General features: G+C 44.8%; 3 protein-coding genes across 13 annotated transcripts in view; 2 read left to right on the plus strand and 1 right to left on the minus strand.

The window, feature by feature from the left end:
- LOC126556869 (chloride channel protein 2) overlaps nucleotides 1-13842 on the plus strand; it is a 209273-nt gene extending 195431 nt beyond the window's left edge. The window contains exons 1-10 of one of the 7 annotated variants that reach the window (XM_050212408.1): nucleotides 2614-2805; nucleotides 2894-3092; nucleotides 10255-10362; nucleotides 10582-10747; nucleotides 10816-11446; nucleotides 11514-11615; nucleotides 11692-11926; nucleotides 11996-13342; nucleotides 13423-13519; nucleotides 13589-13842. In XM_050212408.1, the coding sequence (XP_050068365.1) occupies nucleotides 2645-2805; nucleotides 2894-3092; nucleotides 10255-10362; nucleotides 10582-10747; nucleotides 10816-11446; nucleotides 11514-11615; nucleotides 11692-11926; nucleotides 11996-13342; nucleotides 13423-13519; nucleotides 13589-13830 (3288 nt within the window). In that variant the 5' untranslated portion in view covers nucleotides 2614-2644 and the 3' untranslated portion in view covers nucleotides 13831-13842. Of the gene's footprint in view, nucleotides 1-1303; nucleotides 1432-2613; nucleotides 2806-2893; nucleotides 3093-7976; nucleotides 8446-10254; nucleotides 10363-10565; nucleotides 10748-10815; nucleotides 11447-11513; nucleotides 11616-11691; nucleotides 11927-11995; nucleotides 13343-13422; nucleotides 13520-13588 lie in introns of those variants that run through there. The other 6 variants (XM_050212410.1, XM_050212412.1, XM_050212413.1 and 3 more) reach the window with 6 other exon arrangements.
- A 1661-nt stretch (nucleotides 13843-15503) lies between these two features.
- Nucleotides 15504-17771, minus strand: LOC126557837 (lipid storage droplets surface-binding protein 1). Of its 5 annotated transcripts, XM_050213739.1 has the most exons (7): nucleotides 17746-17771; nucleotides 17326-17636; nucleotides 17044-17248; nucleotides 16758-16928; nucleotides 16020-16573; nucleotides 15774-15839; nucleotides 15504-15635 (listed from the first exon to the last, which is right to left on the minus strand). In XM_050213739.1, the coding sequence occupies exons 1-7, from the start codon at nucleotides 17747-17749 to the stop codon at nucleotides 15504-15506; spliced, it is 1443 nt and encodes a 480-aa protein (XP_050069696.1). In that variant the 5' UTR covers nucleotides 17750-17771. The 5 variants fall into 5 exon arrangements, with proteins under 5 accessions (XP_050069696.1, XP_050069695.1, XP_050069694.1 ...); XM_050213738.1 differs by lacking the exon at nucleotides 17746-17771 and having other exon boundaries at nucleotides 17356-17728; XM_050213737.1 differs by lacking the exon at nucleotides 17746-17771 and having other exon boundaries at nucleotides 17326-17728.
- A 1270-nt stretch (nucleotides 17772-19041) lies between these two features.
- On the plus strand, nucleotides 19042-19688 carry LOC126559463 (NADH dehydrogenase [ubiquinone] 1 subunit C2). Its single transcript, XM_050215626.1, has 3 exons — nucleotides 19042-19205; nucleotides 19307-19450; nucleotides 19535-19688. The coding sequence occupies exons 1-3, from the start codon at nucleotides 19055-19057 to the stop codon at nucleotides 19582-19584; spliced, it is 345 nt and encodes a 114-aa protein (XP_050071583.1). The 5' UTR covers nucleotides 19042-19054; the 3' UTR covers nucleotides 19585-19688.
- The last annotated feature ends 1232 nt before the right edge of the window (nucleotides 19689-20920 follow it).

The following is a 20920-nucleotide window of genomic DNA, read 5'->3' on the forward strand; positions in this document are numbered from 1 at the left end:
CCTATAGCTATTATTCTAACGAATGCTATACCATACAAACAATTCGAAACAGATGCCAAAAATAAGCTAAGAATCGGTTACTGGTTTCTGCTGTATCTATACAGCTTGCTACAACAACGTATTGTGAATGACATTGAGAGATGGCGCGTTTGGTGATGGAAACCAAACGTTGAACCTGACCTAGGTCAAGCTGCATTAAAGCGTGTTATGGATGCATGGCGCACGAAAGGGAAATTTGTATACTGGTCAATTCCCACCAAACGCGCGTCAAGTTGATGAATGAATGAGTGAAACGCACACCCCTGTTGAATTTTTAACAAAAATGGAGCTGTTTTGCATTAAAAAATTAGTTTTTAAATTTTTCCATTTCGGGAGCCTCGGTGACAGGCGATTTTTTCAAACAAAAAACTGGTTTAAATTTAATTATGAAAGTAATCCACCCAATCAAATACAAATTAGTATTATCTGTTTATTCAATTGACCGTAATTTTAGTCAGTGTATTTACTGGAACAACTATTTCGCTTTGTGGTTCCTCGATCATGGAAAATCATCAACAGTCGATGATTATAGAATAATGTTATTTTAATGTGATTCGTCAAATAAAAATATAGTTTCATCATTTTAATAAATGATGAGATATTCTTTTGAGTCCAATTTTTTTTTAAAATAAATTGTTATGAAACGATCATTACCCTTTTTTGCATATACAGGAGTCGTTTGCTTAGTGTGCCGGTAACTCCAACCCAAATGCGTTTTCAGTTGTAATCAAGGTCACACCAGGATTGTTATTGTTACACATACTTGTTGTGGTATTACTTTATTTTACGTGATATTACGTTACACGTTCTTGTTGTGCTTTATTTCACTTATGCTTTAGTCTCAGTACAATCGCTTTAATTGTTTTTTGTTTTCGGTTAAATTTAACCCTTTGAACACTGAAGGAGAAAACAGCGATTGTCGACCTTCACATTCTACGAATATTTTTTAACCGTGCAAGAAGATATGCTACTGTTGACAAAAGCTTTTAATGATCGTAATGACCGACGCACTATCTTAGCAGTGGTCTATTGAATGTGTTCCATGACGTAATAGCAACGGGGCGAACACGTTCTTCCTGTGCTACAGGTAATGCTAGTTCGACCGTTAATTAAAACACTCGATGCCAAATATTGAAACATCGATAAGAAGCAACATGTTTTTGCTAGCCCTTTTTTTTTTTTGAGTAAATGTAAAAGATGCTCCGGAAGTCTATAAAAGAACTTTACCCTGATTGGTTTCACGACTAGTGTTGCTGCAATTTAGTGCCCAATCACAGCCGTACCGGTGCTAACTGGTACGGGGGTAAGATGGTTCGCACGGAAACTCTAAAGAAGGAGCGCACCAGACGGCCGCATCCGCTGCTATGGGACAGCCAGTACGCCACGGTCGAGGTAACTACATCACTCTTGCGCAAGCATTCTCTCGACACATTCCGATAGAACACACGGACCGTTTGCATTCATTCGTTGAGTTCCGGCAACAGTCAGTCTGGTGTCGAGCTGTGGAGGCTGAGCTCCACCACCTGCCGACGTACTGACTCATCCGGACTCGCAGAGACAGTCAGGGCTAACCGTCAATGTGCGAGGTGTTTCGGTGCGTCTTCTTCCCGGACGGCGCCTTCGTTTTGCAACACGCTCCGAGCACTAATTTTCCCATTAAAATCCATCAATTTAAATACATTTCTCACTGCGGCGAGTCGTGCAATGCAGTAGTCGACGACAGCGATGCAAAACGAGCGAAGAAAGTCACACTCGCTTGCCATGACGATGCTGCCGGCTGCGAGGGAAAAGATTCCCGTTCTGCAGATGATCAGTTCCAGCGCGATCGCCGTGTTAGCAAGACGTTATCAGTGTGTTTTTTTTTTTGGTTCTGTGCTGTGCCGTTGGCGTTGGCTAAGTGCGAGAAGTGTCGATGAAAGCCATTAAGTGATCATCATAGTCCGTGCCGTACGGAGATGTCTTTTGATGCACAAAGGTGTATCTTATGTTGTGCGAAGGAAGATGGTCTGAGCTGACAGCAAATAGTAACGTGGGCTGCCGTGTGCGCTACCGGTGGTTTAAAAAGCGTTTTGGTGCCCGTAATTCATCAAAAATCAAAACATTCGATTGAGTTAACGTGTGGCATCCGGATAAGTCCAACAAACTGACAAGCGAATACCTGTGGATGATTTGACCTAATTCGTGCTGCTCGCCGAAACGCAGTCTTCACGCTACCGAACGACGTCAGACGTCAGAGTGTTAAGCTTCTTCTTGTTAAGCCAATCGCCGCTCTGCTTTCGCTGATACTCACTCCCGCTCTGATCGTTGCTAGAGACACGAATTGAGCTCTAAATTGTATCAAATTAAATAAGTTCCTGTCTTTTATTCGCGTTGTACTTGGTGTGCTGGTTGATACGTGTTTTGTGTCCCGGTCAGCACCGGGAGACGTCATTCGGCGCCTGTTAGGCTGAGCATATTATCTTCGTGCCTGCCTGGCCAACCTTCCCAAAACGTACAGCTCCATCAACCCATTCGCAAGGATACTTTTTTTTTCTTTTTGTTTGCAAACAACAACATTGAACGGGACACGATGTGGCGTAAATCCGGTACAGATCGTGCGGGAAAGATGCGAGACCGGGCGGGACATCGAACGCCCGGTGGTGGTTTGGAACGCTTACGATCGAATAGCACCGATTACACCGAACGGATCTTTCACGATGAAGAGTTCGGCGAGGAAAATGTGGAGCTGGTCGACGAGGAATGGGCCAGCTTCGAGCGTGTGCTAAGGTAATTTGCATGCTTTCAGATGTCGAACTTTCCCCAAAAGAATGGTGAGGTTAAACTCGTAAACTATCTTTCGACAACGTGTCAAAAGGGAGTTTCGTGAGCGCCGGCTGCTTAAAGCCTCGATGGACAATATGCCGCGGCAGAAGAAATCGCGCAAACGGCGTGCCCAAGCATTCTATCCGATGCCGATGCCTAGCATGAGCGATACTGTCGATCAGGACAGCAGCTCGGTCAGCAGCAGCGATGAGGCGTACGAAACGGACGAGGATGGATACATACGCACGCTTGTAAGCTACTACCGTTTAACCTCTCTACAGCATGTGCACGTAGAAAGATGCTCGCATGACTTAGCTTGCCGCCTGCGTAAATGAAAATATCGTTAAAAATTGTTTTGCTCCATTTATCTATGGCGACCTGAACGTATCTCCGAGAGTTGAATCGATTGTCGGTAAGATAATTACAGGAAATTAGAAATGATAATTGAATCGTGCACTGTGGAAAAATGACGTTACTGTTTAAGTATTGCTTATGGTTTATGGTTTTGGTTTTTTCTTTAGAGATTTATCTTTCCGAGCCGGTCTTCACACGGCAGGACCGGAATTCAAATCCCATTTGTGCCTTTTTCCCGTAGTGAGGACTGACTATCCAACTACGTGGTATCAGCAAGTCTAGTAAGCCATTAGATGGCTGACCTAGAAGGTCGTCAAGCCAAGAAGCGGAAGCGAATGTCTGGATCTTAAGTCTTTGTGTCTCCATCCAGTCAAACGATTTGCAAATAGTGCGTCCGTGTGTATGCTCTGACATGGCGATTTACTTGACTGGAACTCTGATATTGATATACTTTGCTCGAGACACTAATGTGCTAAATGCTTGATTAATGCGGCAATTAACGAACTTGATTGACTGGCAAATTGAGCGAGCATAATTTTCGCGATAATGGACTTGCTCGTGAAACCTGTTTTAGTAGAGCAGCCGGAGAATATTGCCATGACACGTAATTTAAATATTTGATGCTATTTTATGGGGTTTTTACATTCTGATTTTTCCTCTTCTTTGGCTTTTAAAGACCTCAAAAGGTCTTGGTCTGCCATTAGGTTTCCTTCCAAGATTATACCAGATACGGGCTCATTTCTATTAACAGCTGGTACTATAGAGTTTTGAAGCTAGAACTTCCCGAACAAACTATGTTCACTTGGTTATTCTGAAGATCTAACTTTTTTTTAATTTTAACCCAAAATGCAAAATAACGACCTAAAAGTATTTTTGATAAAACGAATAAAACTATTATACTACTTCTAAAATGTTCCTTCGATATTTCGCTGCGATTTTTCTATTTTTTGAAGCTTAAATTAAGTGATTACTTACTTTAAATGTTCTGCAACTAATGTGGAACCAAACTTTACAAATTTGCATCTCCTTATTCGGCATACAATGTTCACCGGCTGTTGGCTACTGCCACCGTCGTAAATCATCCGTACTGCTATTAGTGCTCACGGCAGGAATGAGTGGAAAACAAAACGCCACACACACACACACACACCACATACACATTGACAAGTCTACTCGGATCAGCTGTGTCCCGCCCGGCAAAAAAGTGGTTTTATGCACAAGTTGCATGCTAGCGCATTGAAGAGTCGTAATAATGCTCGCATCCCCTACCACCGACTCACCCGGCTTTGTCCATGTATTAACTGTAGTGCACCAGGTGCAAGCCAGGGTGGCGATAGATGATTGATAGATTCACCGTGTGGTATGAATGACGCGGCCGCTCTTACACTCGCATACACACCGTTCGTATGGATTCAAGTCGGTGCATAAATCGGTCTACAAAATGGCAGGAAGTAGTAAACTGCTGCCTTCGTATGATAGAGACCAGTACGATCGTTTGACTCGTACTGTTCTTTTCCTCCCTCATTTTTACCATTTATTGCTATCGATGTATGCCGGCAGTGATGGTGCATAACGACCGACGGGAATGGATTAGCAAGCGGATAATTAAATTGCAGACAAACATCGTGCCGTTCTTTACGATCGCTTATCAGTTTACAGTGTTTGAAAAAGTTGAGGCTTTTGACTTCTAAAAATGTAATTTCTTGTTTATTTATTGAATCGTATATTTATTACCACACTGATCAATATCATGATAGTTTACTTTTATCGTTTTCCTTTCAATAAAATTATTCAACCCACCTAGCGCTTATCATCCTGCTTCAACGTAAATGTCAAGCCCTCCTTCACCAAAAAACCGAGGTAGCGCTGCAAGCTATTCTCGCACACGCGGAAAAAAACCGCGGGAAAACCGGTCATCTAAAACGATCCATCGCCCGACCGGCGTCATCATCATCGGCGCTACTCATTCAGACAATGGGGCAGCGTGTCGTTTGAGACGTATAAACACACACACACACTCACACACACACACACACTGTTCCTCACCACACGTGAGTGACAGTGAACTTGGCGATTTTTCATTTTTCATCCACTGCAATGACGAGGAAAGCGGCCAGTGGCAATGGTTCGCGAGTTCTGTGTCCTTCACTCCCGAAAAAATCGCTCAAAGAAGCGAACGACCATCACCATCACGCTCGGTAGTAGACGCCGTTAAGGGAGTGTGCTACACGGTGTCGGTATGGATGTATTGTGCGATTAGTAGCACCGTACCGATCCCGATTGTATGGTGTCGGGAAAATTTAAACCGTTTTTCCGCCCGCTCAGTCGGGTCGCGAATGTCATTTCGGGCTGGCCGCTGGTGACAGTTCGTGCTCGCGAATCGAACCTCCCGGGGAGCCGTGTGCCGTGTATTCTGTGTGCAGTGCAATTAGGGTCGAATATTCTTGATCGATGATTTAAATTGCAGGGCGATAGAAAAACGAATTTACGCGCGTTTAAACATCCAATGCAGAAGCAGCAGCAGCAGCAGCAGCATGAAATCGAACGAAATATTGTGATCACAGTGCCAGAAGGTAATGGTGGTGCTAGGTGGTGGTGTGAAAAGCAGGAAAATTTGCCTTTCGATAATGCTCAGCCATTCAAGTGATTTACACATCCCGCTGCGGGTCAATAGCACCGAGTGAAAATACGCTACCGCACGGTCCCATTCACCCCCATCACCTTTTTCGGTGAACGTGAACTTGATCTTGATCTGGGCACAAAAGCGCACCCAGCACCAGCGTAGGGTTGCTAGTTTAAACAAAAATGTTCAAATGTGAAGGTCGTTACGAGTTTGTGAGAAATTTGAAGTACAGCATAGAAAGATCGTTACCGTTTCAAGAACAGCGTCACATTCCCTGTACCCTCCCCATCATCACCTTTGCTCATCATCACCGGGATCAACACAGTTGTATGTTTGCGACGCAAAGCAGGAAAAAGAGTATGTCGCTGTAAAAATAAACCCCACCGGTCTACGGTGGCCAACAGCACAATAATGGTTTCGGGACGGATTGTGAGCACAACAGAGTTTTCCACTGCACGTCGGCCAATCGCCGGTTTCACCCCCGATCGTAACGCAACCAGATGGTCGGTCAAGCTATTCCGCCATCGTCAGTGGTCCACTAGAGCCGTGATAATTGTTAAGTTACCTTCATTGTTCTGAGCAGTAAGGGTGGTTCGATCCGGAGAACGACGGCATACCGAAACGCCGAATGCCAAGTGTTGACAGAAAGCGAAAGTGGACGTTCGAGATTATAGTAATCCAATGCCAAGCAGAGGACCGATCGTCGATAATGACGACAACGAATGGTGTTGGTGATGTGACATTTCATTCGTTAGATTGAGTTGTTTGGTGGTGGTTTGTTTGCTTTTTTCGGTTTTTCAGTTTTGGCAGCGACATTTCTATCAACGCACGTTATGCGCCCTACTGCTGACGGGTTTGAGTGGCAAGCGTTCTACAGCCACAAGCGCTTCGTAAGGGTGCATCATCAATGACGTCAAGCGTATCCTTTCGAGCAATAGTTATACTGGAACTTTTGGTTCTAAAGGCCTAGAGTGTGGATGTATGTGAATAGCGCTGAAGAAGTGGCTTTCGTATTAAACAGCGAATCATTCAGAACATTGTGAAAGTGCTCTTCTTAACAAGGATATAACCCAACTACTTCACTTCCAACGCCCAACCGACCTTTCCCCTTCTTACTGAAGACAGCTGAATATTATGTGAGTTCGAAAGTGTGCGAAATGTTGTTGCGCTTGTGGTCTGTATCTACTGCTCTGTAGTTAGAATCTACTGCACCAGCCATAGTTGTTGCAGTCGTCTCCGTTGCGTATTTAGATCGCTGCCATATGCGTGTACAGCACTGTATTTTTATCCGTCTGTTCTAATTCTAACCCAAAATCCGACAAACTTTGGCCGTGTATTATTCTGTTGTGATTTATGTATGTGCTCCATTGTAACCCCTCAAGCGTTCTTTGTAGTATCTAATACTTGGCGCATTGTAAGTGCAACATTTCTGTATTAATCCGTAGTTAGAATTCTAATTTGCAAGCAGTTTCTTTTTAATTTCATCTTGGCTGAGCAGTACTCTTACCTCAACGATACGCTTTCTTATGCAAATAAGGCAGAAGCAAATGCTATTTATGAGCTTCTCGTATCGTATTTATGATGGCATTGTTTGTTTATTTGAAGTGAAACACAACTGCACGGCGTAATGATAGATTTATTTCGAAAACCCCCCAATGCACTTGACTATCCGACGGACATTCTACGGCTAGAAAATGTACATCCACGCCTCAGTGTCGGACAGGAAATGAGTTACAACACGTCATGGTGGTAAAGACAATAGGATCGCATTTTGCAATGCTCAGGAAGTGTGCGAGTGTGTGCTTGAGCGTTATACAAATTTGTATTTTTAGTACTGTTTTCCTCTATTATTAAAAAAAAACAAAGATACAAACACTTAGAACTGGGTCGTAACGCCCTTCGTCAGTTGTTTTTTTGTCACGGTCTCGGATTACCCGTAGGTTCGTTCCGTGCCATTTGGTGACACTATACACCGTGACCGGATGGGATACCTGTCTACTGACAAGGTTTTCGATATGAATCATGAATTTTCGATTGCCAAATTGTGTGCAGCTGATTGTGCACATACTTGTTGTGTTTTACTTTTTAGAAATGTGATCCAAAGTTCGAGTCTTTTCGTACAGAGCAAATCCTCCCTTTGTACAGAACGTTATCGCTCGGTTCACTAGCTGTGAAGCCACCCAATGCATATACCGATCAAGGATGAGTACGTGCGAGATTTTTCCTTCGAGCCGGAAATTATCCTACGTCGCAAGGATTCGCTAGACATACAGCGTGACAAGTACCACCGGAAGCGCCTCAACAGCCGGCGAAAGCGCCTAAAGCAGAACGCAATGCTGGTGTTGACAAAGACTGCTGCAGCTTCGACGCCACCACCTCACTGTCCAGCAAAATCGGACCATGGTGAGGAGGGTGGTGTCGTTGGTGAGGTACACGACAAATCTACAAGTGGTAGCAACAGTGAGACGAGTGCATGTATTCCGAGCAGCATGTCCAACGCAACGCTGATCGATGCATCGTCGTCCGATGCCTGCCCGGCTGGGACTGGACTGGACGATCTCGATCCGGCGGATAAGGAAGAGATTCGACGTAGTATCGTTGACATCGAGATAGAAGAGTTTTACTACGTAAGTGCGGAAGCACAGACTCTGCTGGCGATGAGATTGACACCTCCACACGTACATAATCAGACATTCTACAGCAATCCTTATGTTCGCTCTAAGTGAATTAGTTTACTCTTTGTTGCTTTCATTGCTCTTAATTTGTTTCTTGTTCCCTGGCGAATAATTTTCCAAAATAGAGGCGTTGGTTATGCGGAACAAACATGCTTTTAGTACAGAAACCCGCAAAAATTGTAGATAGTCCTTAGGATTACATTATACCTAGGCCTATCATACAAAGAAATAGCAAACTAACAAATGGGATTCTTTAAGTTCATGTTTTGCATATTCGTTTAGTTAATGCTGAATGCTTCTGGACAGCTGTTTGTTGTTTCAGTCGAAAACATCATCGACACATCAAGCTTTTTCTAATGTGCGTTCGTTTTTCGTTTTGAGTTCCATTGACAACCAGTCAATACCAACAGTCCCTCATGCTCAGTTCCTAGTACACACCTCACCTTTAACATAACCAAACAGCGTTCAAACATTTCCGTTGCCGTTGATCGTTACGCACCACAATAAGATTATATTTTTAAATAGATTGTTGTGCCATGTAGAAGCTACACATTTTAGTTTTTATGAGTTTTTTTTTTGTTTTTCCTTATTTTCTTGGTACGATGTGAGTCAGCCACAATGGAGTCGTATTGTCCGTTAAGCAGTCTGATTTCGTCCATTTTTTTAGTTTTTCTAGGTTTATGTTTTATTCATATTTGTCAGGATGTCTTGCGTATTGTCAGGATGCTTTGCGTTTCTATTTATTGTTTGCGTTATTTCATGAAATTTTCAACAATGTTTTAAATTATTTAATTTTTTCTAGTCGATTTTCAACTCTTCTATGATTTTCTATGACAATTTTTTATAATAATTATTATCTTATAGTTATGAAAGTTCTTGGTTTTCTCTGATATGTGTTTTAATTCTATAGCTGTAATTCTTATACAGTTTTCCGTAGTAAAAGTACTTCAACATACTTTTTTAAAAATAAACCCAACTTTTTTCAAGCATCTTCTATTATTCACTTGGCGCCAACTAACAAAGGTTCAAGTGCAATGTAACAATTAATTATTGTAGAGTTAGATCCTGTTTCGTACGCTGATGTCCTCGCCCGTTTGTTTGATGACATTTCTATTGGGGTACGGTGGTTGATTGCTTTTGCACAATTACGACATCGTAATGTGCCCTGGGCGCTGTGTCTGTCTGGTGTAATGCTATGTTGCTTAGCTCACGCCATCCGGTAGAGTGATGCGATGACGATGCTGATGCTCTTTAACGCTATTCTTAGCCTGCAAAGCTTCGCAACAAATTTGTTGTGTTTCCATACCCCAGCCAGACGGTTATTGTTGTAGGGGCTAACGGGTTTGAAGTGCAGAAAGTCTCTGTCATCAGTCAAATTTTTCTTTGCAGATCTCAGACGGTTAGGTTAAATGAAATTGGCCACTGTTTGCGATGGAACGCATCAAGGCGTACAACACGTTTTGTCACTTTTATTTATCGTTTCAGCAAAAAAAAAAAACACATACCTTCATTATGCTTCCTTTGATAATCATTCCCTATCCGGAGTTCATTCGCAAAACAGAAATAGGAACAATGTGTAAGCATTATTTCAGCTCCTATACTTCCATTACAGCTGCTCGATCATCATGTTGCATGTATTTTGTTTTAAAATATATTATTTCTGCTAATGGAAAACTGTAATGATGCATGCTTTGCATGTAAATAATCCTTCTGCGCAAGTAATTTAGTTATAACTGGCAAATCTTCATTTTCCCTTCACAGATGTATGGTCGCTATACGAAGGACTTAGGAGAATACGCCAAAGATGAAGCGCGAAGACTCAGGCTTCTTGAACGACGAAGAAAAAAAGATGATAAAGCAAGAAACAAGGTAATCAAAAACCGTTCCGAACGACGGCTCACAATCCTTTTTTTTCCTACACTAGATTGCTTAGTCCCTGGACATAAAGCCTCCCCCGAGATTTTGCGAACCTTATATAAATTTCCAAATCCTTCGCTCCTATCCACCTTCGCCTATGGTTTGGTAACGGTGCAGAATGATGAACCACGTTTCAAAAATTATAAAACAACTAGATGGAAATCGTTGCAGGAACTGTTGGACGTGCGAGACAACAAGTTCTTCAAGGCCGCTTCCTGGCTGTGGCGCAACACATTCGCCCGGCTGGGTGAGGACTGGGTGTTCCTGGCACTGTTGGGCATCATCATGGCAATGCTATCCTACGTGATGGATAAGGGCATCTCGATGTGCACAAACTGTAAGTATCTGATGTCTGTAACTTCTCTACGAATCCTTTACATTTGGAACACTTTCGATTTTCCGCAGCGCGCGTCTGGTTGTACCGCGATCTCACCAACCATCCGGTGGCACAGTATCTTGCCTGGGTTTCGCTCCCCGTGTGCCTAATCCTCTTTTCGGCCGGCTTTGTACATCTGGTCGCACCGCAGAGCATCGGTTCGGGTATCCCGGAGATGAAAACCATCCTGCGTGGTGTAGCGCTTAAGGAGTACCTTACCTTCAAAACGCTGGTCGCGAAGGTGATCGGTCTCACGGCCACACTCGGCAGTGGGATGCCGCTCGGCAAGGAAGGTCCCTTTGTACATATAGCTAGTATAGTATCACAGCTGCTTAGTAAGATCATCACATCATTCCAATCGATCTACGAAAATGAATCGCGCAACACGGAAATGTTGGCGGCGGCGTGTGCGGTCGGTGTTGGAGCCTGTTTTGCGGCCCCGATCGGTGGTGTACTATTCAGCATCGAGGTAACGACGACGTACTTTGCGGTACGCAACTACTGGCGAGGATTTTTCGCTGCCGTCTGTGGAGCCACTGTCTTCCGGTTGTTGGCTGTTTGGTTCCAAAAAGCGGACACCGTTACGGCCATGTTCTCGACCAACTTTACGTCGGATTTTCCCTTCGATCCGCAGGAACTGTTCGTGTTTGCGTTGATTGGGTGAGTTTTGGAGGGTTCTGCGTAACTTTGAGTGAATAACTGATGGACACACCTTTCCTTTTTCTAGCCTCGTCTGTGGCCTTGGTGGTGCTTTGTACGTGTGGGTACATCGAAAGTACGTCCTGTTTATGCGGTCGAACAAAAAGATGAACAAATTCTTACAAAAAAAGTAAGCATCGGAAAATCCTCTTTTTTGGTAAATGATTTCCGGATTCTAACAATATGGTACTACCCTACCATTGCAGCCGCTTTTTGTATCCCGGAATAGTGGCACTGATTGTAGCCACACTTTCATTTCCGCTAGGCTTTGGCAAGTATATTGCCGGTGAGCTGAGCACTCACGATCAGGTCCACCAGCTGTTCTCAAACTTCACCTGGACCAAACACGAGCTCACTGTCGAACAAGCTGCCATCGTATCGAACTGGCGCACGCCAGAAACGAACGTGTTTGCTAACCTCATTATTTATTTGCTGTACACGGTAAGATTCTTCGGCAGTCTGATTCGCTGCAAATTTACTCAAGCAAGTTTCGTACCTTTCGCCCAACAGTTCTTCCTGTCGATCATTGCCTCAACCATTCCCGTGCCATCCGGTATGTTCATACCAGTGTTCAAAATCGGCGCCGCCTTCGGTCGAATAATCGGTGAAGCGATGCACCTTTGGTTCCCGCATGGCGTCCGGTACGGCGGCATGCTTGCACCGATCATTCCCGGCGGTTACTCCGTCGTTGGGGCGGCCGCTTTCTCCGGTGCCGTCACACACACCGTCTCCGTCGGTGTGATCGTGTTCGAGATGACGGGTCAAATAACGCACATCGTGCCGGTCATGATAGCTGCTCTCATTTCGAACGCCGTAGCGGCACTCCTCCAACCGTCCATGTACGATAGCATTATTCTCATCAAAAAGTTACCCTACCTGCCCGACCTGCTGCCATCCGGTTCGGGCATGTACAACATCTACGTCGAGGACTTTATGGTGCGCGACGTGCGCTACATCTGGAAGGGAATCTCTTACCAGCAGTTGAAGGAAATCCTGAAAGCGAACAAAGGCCTGCGCAGCTTGCCGATCGTCGACAGCCCGGACAATAAGGTGCTGCTCGGTAGCGTGCAGCGCTATGAACTGATCAAAATGATCGACAAACACATTGGGCGGGAGAAACGGCTCGAAGTAGCGGCGAAGCTGATGAAAGAAGCGGAAGAGAAAGCACGCGAGGAACAGGAGCGCCAGAAACGTGAAGCGGCAGAAGCACTGAAAACACGCCGCCCATCTCGGTTCGAAGTCGTTCCAGCGCCGGATATTTTGAAGCTGCGGGAGCGTGCGAACAATGAGATGCTGCCACCACAAGCGCGCCGTGAATCGAACGCATCGGTTACGGGCGGCCCAGTGTTCGGTGGTACGCAGCCGAAAAAATCGATCCTCAAGAAAACGAACTCGTTCACGCTGAAGGGCTTCAGTCCGCTGTCTCCACACAGTCCAGTGCACACACCGTACACGACGATCACTGGTACTGAGAGTCGTATCCGATCAGCTTTTGATATCATCTTCCGCAAGTCGGCTACGCTGCAAGATGTCACGCCAGATCCGGAGATTGGTTCGATCGGAACGCCAAGCATTGTGGGATCGGAGGTTGCACCGCTAACGCCCGGTATCTCGAAGAAGGTGCAATTGCCTCGGGAACGCGTCATCGACATGTCACCAGAGGATCAGAAAGCTTGGGAGATGGAAGAGATGGCAAAGGCGATCGATGTTGATCATCTGCATATCGATCCGGCGCCATTCCAGCTGGTCGAGCGTACTTCCATCCTGAAGGTTCACTCGCTGTTCTCGATGGTTGGCATTAATCACGCTTACGTCACCAACGTTGGTCGGCTGGTTGGTGTTGTGGCTCTCAAGGAGGTAACACAGCGGTTTTTCCTCAAAGTCTCGTTATATGTTTGGTTACCATCTAATCGCTATTTACCTCATCATACTTACAGCTACGAACGGCAATCGAGAGCGTAAACAATGGCACATTAACGCCCGAATCGGTTAAAGCGAAACAGGAAGAGGAAGCAAGGGCACTTGCTCAAAAAGGTAATTTCGTGGAGATGACATCTTAATGGCGTCACCAGTAACATGCCGATCTGCTTGCTCATTTTACAGAATCCGACAACAATAACGGCATTTCGGCGGAAGATCCTCTCCTCCCAAAGAGACCCGGTGATACGTTCAGTGACAAAAAAGTAAATAACACAATCACCTCGATGGATTCGGCACTGTCCAACTCGGACAACTGTTCGGACATCGAGCTAGATAATATACACATTGATCACGGTGATACTTCGACCACTAATGGTACCACCAAACACACCAACAACAACAACCATTCCAGCCAACAGCAGTAGTGGTTGATAATGATGAGAGGTGGCAAACGTTGTACATGTTGCAAGATTAGGCAAAAGCTATTGGGACGCAACATATAGAAAGACTCAACAACATTTTGTGTACAATCTCAAAGCGCCAAAAAAACAAAGAAGAAAGACACTACGATCACACAACACATATACAAATACCACGGCACTACTGCAAGATAAAAATTGGAAAGGATCTCATTATGCCACGCGATTTTTCGCAAAACATCGAACTTGATGTTCCATGAACAACAACAAACACCCTAGGCATCATCAAAAGTGCACTGTGAGCATAAGGTTTGTGAGCAAAGCCGCTTGTCGAGTAGAGGATGTACCGGTGGGTTGTATGTCCTTTGCGTAGTTTTTTATTTGTACGCAACAATCCCACTAGGTAGAATGTATTTTCTAAGCATGGTGATGCTACAGAAGTTTGAACTAAATGGTTTAAACTGAAATTCACTAATACGGGAAGGTTTGTTAGTTATAACATCATATGTTGCTTGCTTGATTAACCGCTTTGGAACATTTTTTCGTTGGCTGTAGTGCGCTATTTCCTTTTTGTTTGAGCTCATTTATTACCAATACGCATGATCTGCTTAAGTTTTATGAAAATTTTAATTCATATTACATGTAGTTATCCTGTTGCTTTACCAGTCTTTTTTCTTGATATATTATTATATTTGAAATGATATAATTTTTCTTTCTCCTTCCCTCAGAATCGAAACTGATGGAGAAACGCCATCCAAAGCCTGGAATCAAAGGGAAAGGCTAATCGTCTGATCCCAGCCCAGACCATCTCACTGACCACGGGAATATTGTCGAAAAAGCGCGCTAAGATTTCTTTCAATGTGATTGTACTTTAAGTGACAGTGTCTTTTTCCAGCGTGTTTAGTCCTTTGATTATAAAATAATCGAACATCAAGCAGTCAGTGTATGCCAATGTGTGATGAGGTATCCAACCTAAAGATGGCACTTCCTGTGGTATTGGTCGTAGTGATTATAGTGCCAAATTTAAAAGAGGATATAACGTGAAGCCGTCCTGCAACGTACGCTTCACTCTTTTTTTTTTCAGTAAGGCAAAAGCAGTCAGAGCTGAGCTATGTTTTAGCAGTGTTTCCTGTTGACTACTTTTCATTAAGTTTGTCGCTTTATCGTTTCATAATTTTAAATACAAAACCCGTAAATTATTTTACATTTCCGTGCTCCGTTCGTAGAATTAGCCGACACGAAACAGAGAGCAAGAACACGTGTTAATGCATGCGTTACATCCTGGCGGCAATTGGTCACTGTCAATTCGTCTCGATCGGTGGTACATCGGTTTGGAATCGGAATTCTCCTATCGCGTTGTGAAAGATGCTAGTTATATGCAGATAATATAAGCGAAAGTTGTAAAAAGATGAACAAAATAAAAGACATTAAGGATAGTCAAAAGATTGACAGTAAAGAAGCTTTGTTAATCCATCAATTTAACAAAACAAATATAACACTTTTAAACAAAAACGTATTCCACTTATATTAAGAAGTAGCTAACTGGAAACACCATCAGATTTCCTCCCGTCGAGGGTATCACGGTGTCATCAGGTCCCACGGAAAATTGGGGCTATGCAGGGGAAAAGTTTGTTTTACATATCTAATCAGACTCAAGCTATCAACGGCACAGGCTCTAGTTAGTACACGCCGTTAATATTCGAGTTCATGGGATTGCTGTTCGTTCGCGGTTGAATACGGCGGCGTGGGTTTCCGCTGGTGGTGATTTTTTCCGCTTCGAGACGACCCGAAAGAAAGACTGCCAAACGTTCCTAAAACGAGGAGTTGGCGAAACATTTCAGTTGACTTTTAAAATTGCTTTCAAACCTGAAATTCGTTTCAATGTCCCACACGTCAAGTACGCAGTAGAGAGACCAATTTTTGTATGGAATTTTGTAACACCCACTTACCACTTTCAACAAAAGCCAATGGATAAAATCGTGCCGATCTATGTTTGCCAGCGATAACTGACCATGCTGAGGGCGAAAAGGCATGAGAAGGCGAAGAAATTTTGGACGACCGATCAGAAAATGATGCAAAGTTCTTGATTTCTTTGGTAAAAATTTTGGCAGGACCAACCCAATCCCACTAGGATGCTCGCAGAACGGGATTTCTTCGGACTAGTACCCTCAAGCTTCTCGTACAGTCCCACTTACCAATGCCAGGTTCGTTTGATTCTGCAGATCATCGTAAGTATGTTGAATTCTGTGTACCAATCCACTCGCTTCCGACAGCGTTGCAGCCTTAGCCTTCTCCAGATGGACGGTCTTCATGAGTTGCTCCGTCGCGAACAGAAAGTGGTGTACAATTTCACGAGTCTGCGCACGGATGGCCTTTGGGACGCGTGTAACCGCACCGGTAACGAAATTGATCAAGTGTACCATCTTGCGGGCAGATTCGCGGGTTAGCAGCACGGCCAGCTGTTCGAGAGTGTCGGGACGGGCTTGATTTTCGGGCTCATCTTTGCTAAGGTAACGCCAGAGTTCAACCGCTTTTTGCATCGCTTCCCGGGGGTTGGTTGCAATCAGTTCGGCCGCATAAGCAACCACGTGCACCGCCTCGGTACTTTGCTTCTTGAGTGCGCTCAGCTCCTGACGGGTGCGGAACGTGAGCCGGCGCTTAAGCTTGCGCGATAGCTGCTGACCGCGGTGGAACGTTTGCACCACGTGCATCTGGTTCGAATCGACTGCTTGCATTCCGGCACTGCATGCTGTGGATCGAAAGGCGGGAAAAATATATGTTGGAGCGTTGAGTGAGTCAAAACAAATTCAATCAATGATATACACCACATTTTCAATCTCAATATAAAAATCACATAAAAAAAACTCGCCACAACAATACAATCACAAAAGCAAAACAAATTGTTTTAAAACATCGAAACTACAAATACCAACCGATACCAATGCTGCTGTTGGCCAGGGCCCTTCGAGCAATACGTTTGGGCGAACAATCAGCATGCAACGATTGGTGGCGTGCAGTCCTATCATGCCGTTTGGGGTCACGCAGGTCACCAGAATCGGATGATAGTCGTGCTGCTCGGTACGTGCCTGCATAAGCGATACCAGCTGATAACCGACAACAGCTTTATATTGTACGTTAACGTACGCGTGGATGTGTGTTTGTGTCATACTTCGTCTTTGTCCTTCCCCCCCCCCCCCCCCCCCCCAACACTGTACTTACAATCCGGCTGATCCTGCGGTTCTGTCGGAAGGTATCGCTCAACATATTTGTCACAAACGACTAGCGCTCCATCGATCCGGCCGGCGGCATAGTTGGACACGCGGGATTCCAACACAGCGTGGCCCAAATTTTTCATCGAATTCGCTCGCGACAGGACCGGTTTCATCAGACGATCCGACATGTATTCTTTCGTGTTCCAAAACATCTGCCAACGAGGGAACGAAAAAAAAACAATGGTGGATTTGTGCCGCCAACGTAAATAAACCATCGCATCAACCGTACCATCTCCGGCGGAAGATACATCGAAGGTACCTTCTGCTCCACCAGATCCAGGCTCTTGCACATGATGCTGTCCAGCTGGTGCAGTGGCCCCTGTATCATCTTCGTCGCCGGGCGTAACGAATCGATCAGCGCATACGTAAGCGATTCGGCTGTTTCGAAGCCCCAGGTCAACAGGCCGTTGCTCGTTTTGACCCGTTCGTACACATTACCGGCAGTTTTGATGCCGGTCTCTACCACTGGTATGCTGCTGAAACGCGACAATGATTCCATCTGTGGCAGACCGGAATGTTGTCGCTTTAGCTGACGTTGTACTGAAACGATAAATTTGACCGACAGTAAGAAAACCGTACTGCGTATCACCACCATCACGGTGTTGGCACGTGCACTCTCGATCGTTACACCGATCCACCCAATACTAACCCATCGTTTCTCGGATGGCTGTACTTCTGACACTAAAACGGTGTAACGGCCCTCAATCACCTGCAAGCACACGCACACACACACACTTATCCAATTCACCCACCGAGGGGCACAACGATCGTATGGAACCGCGCAGATTTTAAGTGACGATCGCCAACGTTTCGCGGTATGCACCGACTGGGCTGAAATTTGAACCACTTGCCACAAACGCTCAGCAACGACTGGCGTTCCTAAACCGTGGTACGGCGATGATCACCCCTCATTATCGCAGCGGGCCTCCAGAAGCAACCATTAATTAAATTGATAAGCTATGAATTCAGTCGGCGAATGCACAGCGGATGCGATAGGTTGAGGCGCGTTCCGGAAAGATCATACGGGATCAACCGCAGCCGCGCGCGGCTATCTTGGAAGTGAATCAGTCCCAGACACTCGGCTTCAAGTGGATCCTCCGGTCCAAAGTACGCGGATGATCCTCACCGTGAACGATTGGTTTATAGAATACGTTGCCCTGGTTGGCCTTGCTCAGCATTATCCGATGTTGTGCCGGGGGAAACGAATTTTGAATGTGTTTTGACGAGATTACATGGCTTACATAGTAGCGTCTATCGTAGATAGTAAATGACTGACTGTAACTATGAAGGGAAATGATTGTTAAAGTTCATTAGCGAAAAGAAAGCATTATTCAATTGCCACCATTTAACATTTTGTGTTTTCTCCTTGATTAGAAACCATACGTAGCGAATTATAGGCATACAGTTGAACATGTGCTAGGCTAGGTTATAAGTTCAGTGGAAGTGGTACCGAGAGATAACAACTAGTACGGACTTCATAAATTGCATTTTTACTGCACGTGAAACATTCTACGAAAGAGAGTACGCTATAGTTGCTATCATTTTACGTAAAATATTTAAACTTGTTGTTAATGAGATTCGGTGACCGAATTATAACAGTTTACACCAAATGTCCAACCAAAATTACAATTTTCTTAAAATACTACAACAAAATGTTTTTTTTAGTTCACTCCAAGATGACGGCTCTTTCTCGTATGGTCAACACCGCATATTTAGATTAATTATAAATTTTCCAAGGCGATGCAAATCTTGTTTTTGAAATAACGGCTTTTATAGCGATTTGAATTTATAGCACACTTGTTGCCAAGAAGTTCAAACATAAAACACAGTACTGAACGTTACACAATAAACGGATAGCAGCGAAAGCTGTCAGCTGTGTTTGGCACATTGCGTCAAAGACGGTGTTGTTGGTCGATCGGTACGAAAAAGTCCGCACCGTATACACAGAAAAAACAAAAATGTACGGCGGAAAATCTCCCCAGGAGTTGCTTTCGGGGTCGTTCTCCAAGACCTGGCTGCACGACAAGTGGGCCCCGTTGGTGGGTGGTGCGTTTGGATTCCTGGGCGCGTGCTACGTTAACTATGGCACCGGTCGTCCTGCGTTCAGCGGTAATGTTGTGCATTCCGTTTAGGGTGGTTGTGATGTAACGTTCCCGACTTGATGGGATGAATCTCTAATCTCCGGGTTTGTTGGCATTGCGTCTTTGCAGGTATTCAGAAACACATTGCAGCTATGCTAGCGGTCGGTGCTGCTGCCACAATGGTCGACAAGTGGCGCAATGCTTACTTCGCCGAGAAAGATGCTACCCTCCGCCACTACATTGAACTCCATCCGGAAGATTTCCCTACCTCTGGTAAGTAGTGGCCATGGGACCTGTTTACAATCTGAATCATGTGAATCAGGTTACTAAATATTACGAATTTCCCTCTGTTTTTAGAACGCAAAAAGTTCGCCGATGTACTGGAGTACTGGCAACCCATCCGTTAGGCTTACTATCTCGTTACATTGACCCGTGTGGCAATGGAATGACTCTGCTGGTGACTAGTGTGTAGCGTGGATGTAAATAAAACGCCCAAAAAATCACTTCTCAATCCACTCTCGTCTGTAATCAACTTGTGTAGATTATACGGGAACGACGCCAGTCTTCACAAGGACTGGATCGAGGTTCAAATCTCATCAGGAGCATTCCACCGTATTGAGAACTGATTATCCAACAATAATCAAGTCTAGCAAGCCATTAGATGACCGACGTGGCCTAGCAGGTCGTAGTTGAACTCAATTGGTGGACGGGTGTGAACCATTCGTCTCCGTAATTCCAGCACCTACAAGAGAAATTGAAAACGAAAATCAATAATGTTACGTAGCCACAGTCAGCAACCCGTTCTGTTAGTAAGTAGCATTTAAAAGATTCGTATGTATGGTGGTAGCCGTATATACCTCTTCCGAGTGTGTACAAGAAACAGATTGTCCTAATTGCTAAAGAGCTCAATTATAGCCATCGTTTGATTGGTGGCTTTATTGGCAACCAGGGGTCATCAGCCGAATGCGTGCTGATGGGTGGAGAGTATGCCCCACCCGATACATACTCTCCACCCATCAGCAGCAATACATCCAACTGATGGTCCGGTTATTTCGCACACTTCGCAGCATCGTCCCAAATTCAACGATCCGAAACAAATCGTAACGACGATCATAAACGAGATCGTTAACACCAAACTTGATAGCATCTCTTCTTCTTTTTGTTCTTTTCATTCAAACGGTAGAACGGCAATGCTTTCTTTTTTCCCCTGTAGTCAAGAGCATCGATATGAAAAGAACGAACATAAACAAGCAACGGGTGCGATCCTCTGCTGTGACGAAGATTCAATCTCCGTTGCCTTCTTTGATTCTATGTTCGTCTAGCAAAAAAAAAAAAAAAGGGAAACGCCGCATAAGTTCCAAGTTTTCTGGTGCGTACGCGAACGCACAATATACACGCACCATGCTTTAGCGGAAGGTGCGTGTGTGTGCGCGGTTTTTTTTTTCGTGTTGAAGCGTTTGGGGTACCGGGCGAGGGGGGTGGATGCGTATTCTCCCATTTCTTCTTCTTAATAAATTCTCAAGCACGACCATGATTCGCTCTGGCCGCGATGTACACATGATTAGTTCCAGCTGAAACAGGAACGCCACCCCACCCGGTTGGCAGGCGACGCTCGCAGGTTGATGAACCCGCGGCTCGCGAATAGAAGAAACACGCAAAAAATTACTGACCGCGGCTCGCGGGTACTCAGGAAACGGGTCCTTTCGGCGTACAGAATGGCCCGTACTATTTTCTTTGACCGAA

Source organism: Anopheles maculipalpis, chromosome 2RL (assembly GCF_943734695.1).
Source record: "Anopheles maculipalpis chromosome 2RL, idAnoMacuDA_375_x, whole genome shotgun sequence".
In the NCBI taxonomy this organism is placed as follows: Eukaryota; Metazoa; Arthropoda; class Insecta; order Diptera; family Culicidae; genus Anopheles; species Anopheles maculipalpis.

Coding starts and splice junctions, on each gene's coding strand:
- LOC126557837 (XM_050213737.1), bottom strand. CDS start 17,691: ATGGTGGTGATACGCAGTACGGTTTTCTTACTGTCGGTCAAATTTATC. Junction 16,929..17,043: donor ACCGCAGGATCAGCCGGATT/GTAAGTACAGTG, acceptor GTCGGTTATCAG/CTGGTATCGCTTATGCAGGC. Junction 16,574..16,757: donor CAACAGCAGCATTGGTATCG/GTTGGTATTTGT, acceptor TTCGATCCACAG/CATGCAGTGCCGGAATGCAA.
- LOC126559463 (XM_050215626.1), top strand. CDS start 19,055: ATGTACGGCGGAAAATCTCCCCAGGAGTTGCTTTCGGGGTCGTTCTCC. Junction 19,206..19,306: donor CGGTCGTCCTGCGTTCAGCG/GTAATGTTGTGC, acceptor GCGTCTTTGCAG/GTATTCAGAAACACATTGCA. Junction 19,451..19,534: donor GGAAGATTTCCCTACCTCTG/GTAAGTAGTGGC, acceptor CTCTGTTTTTAG/AACGCAAAAAGTTCGCCGAT.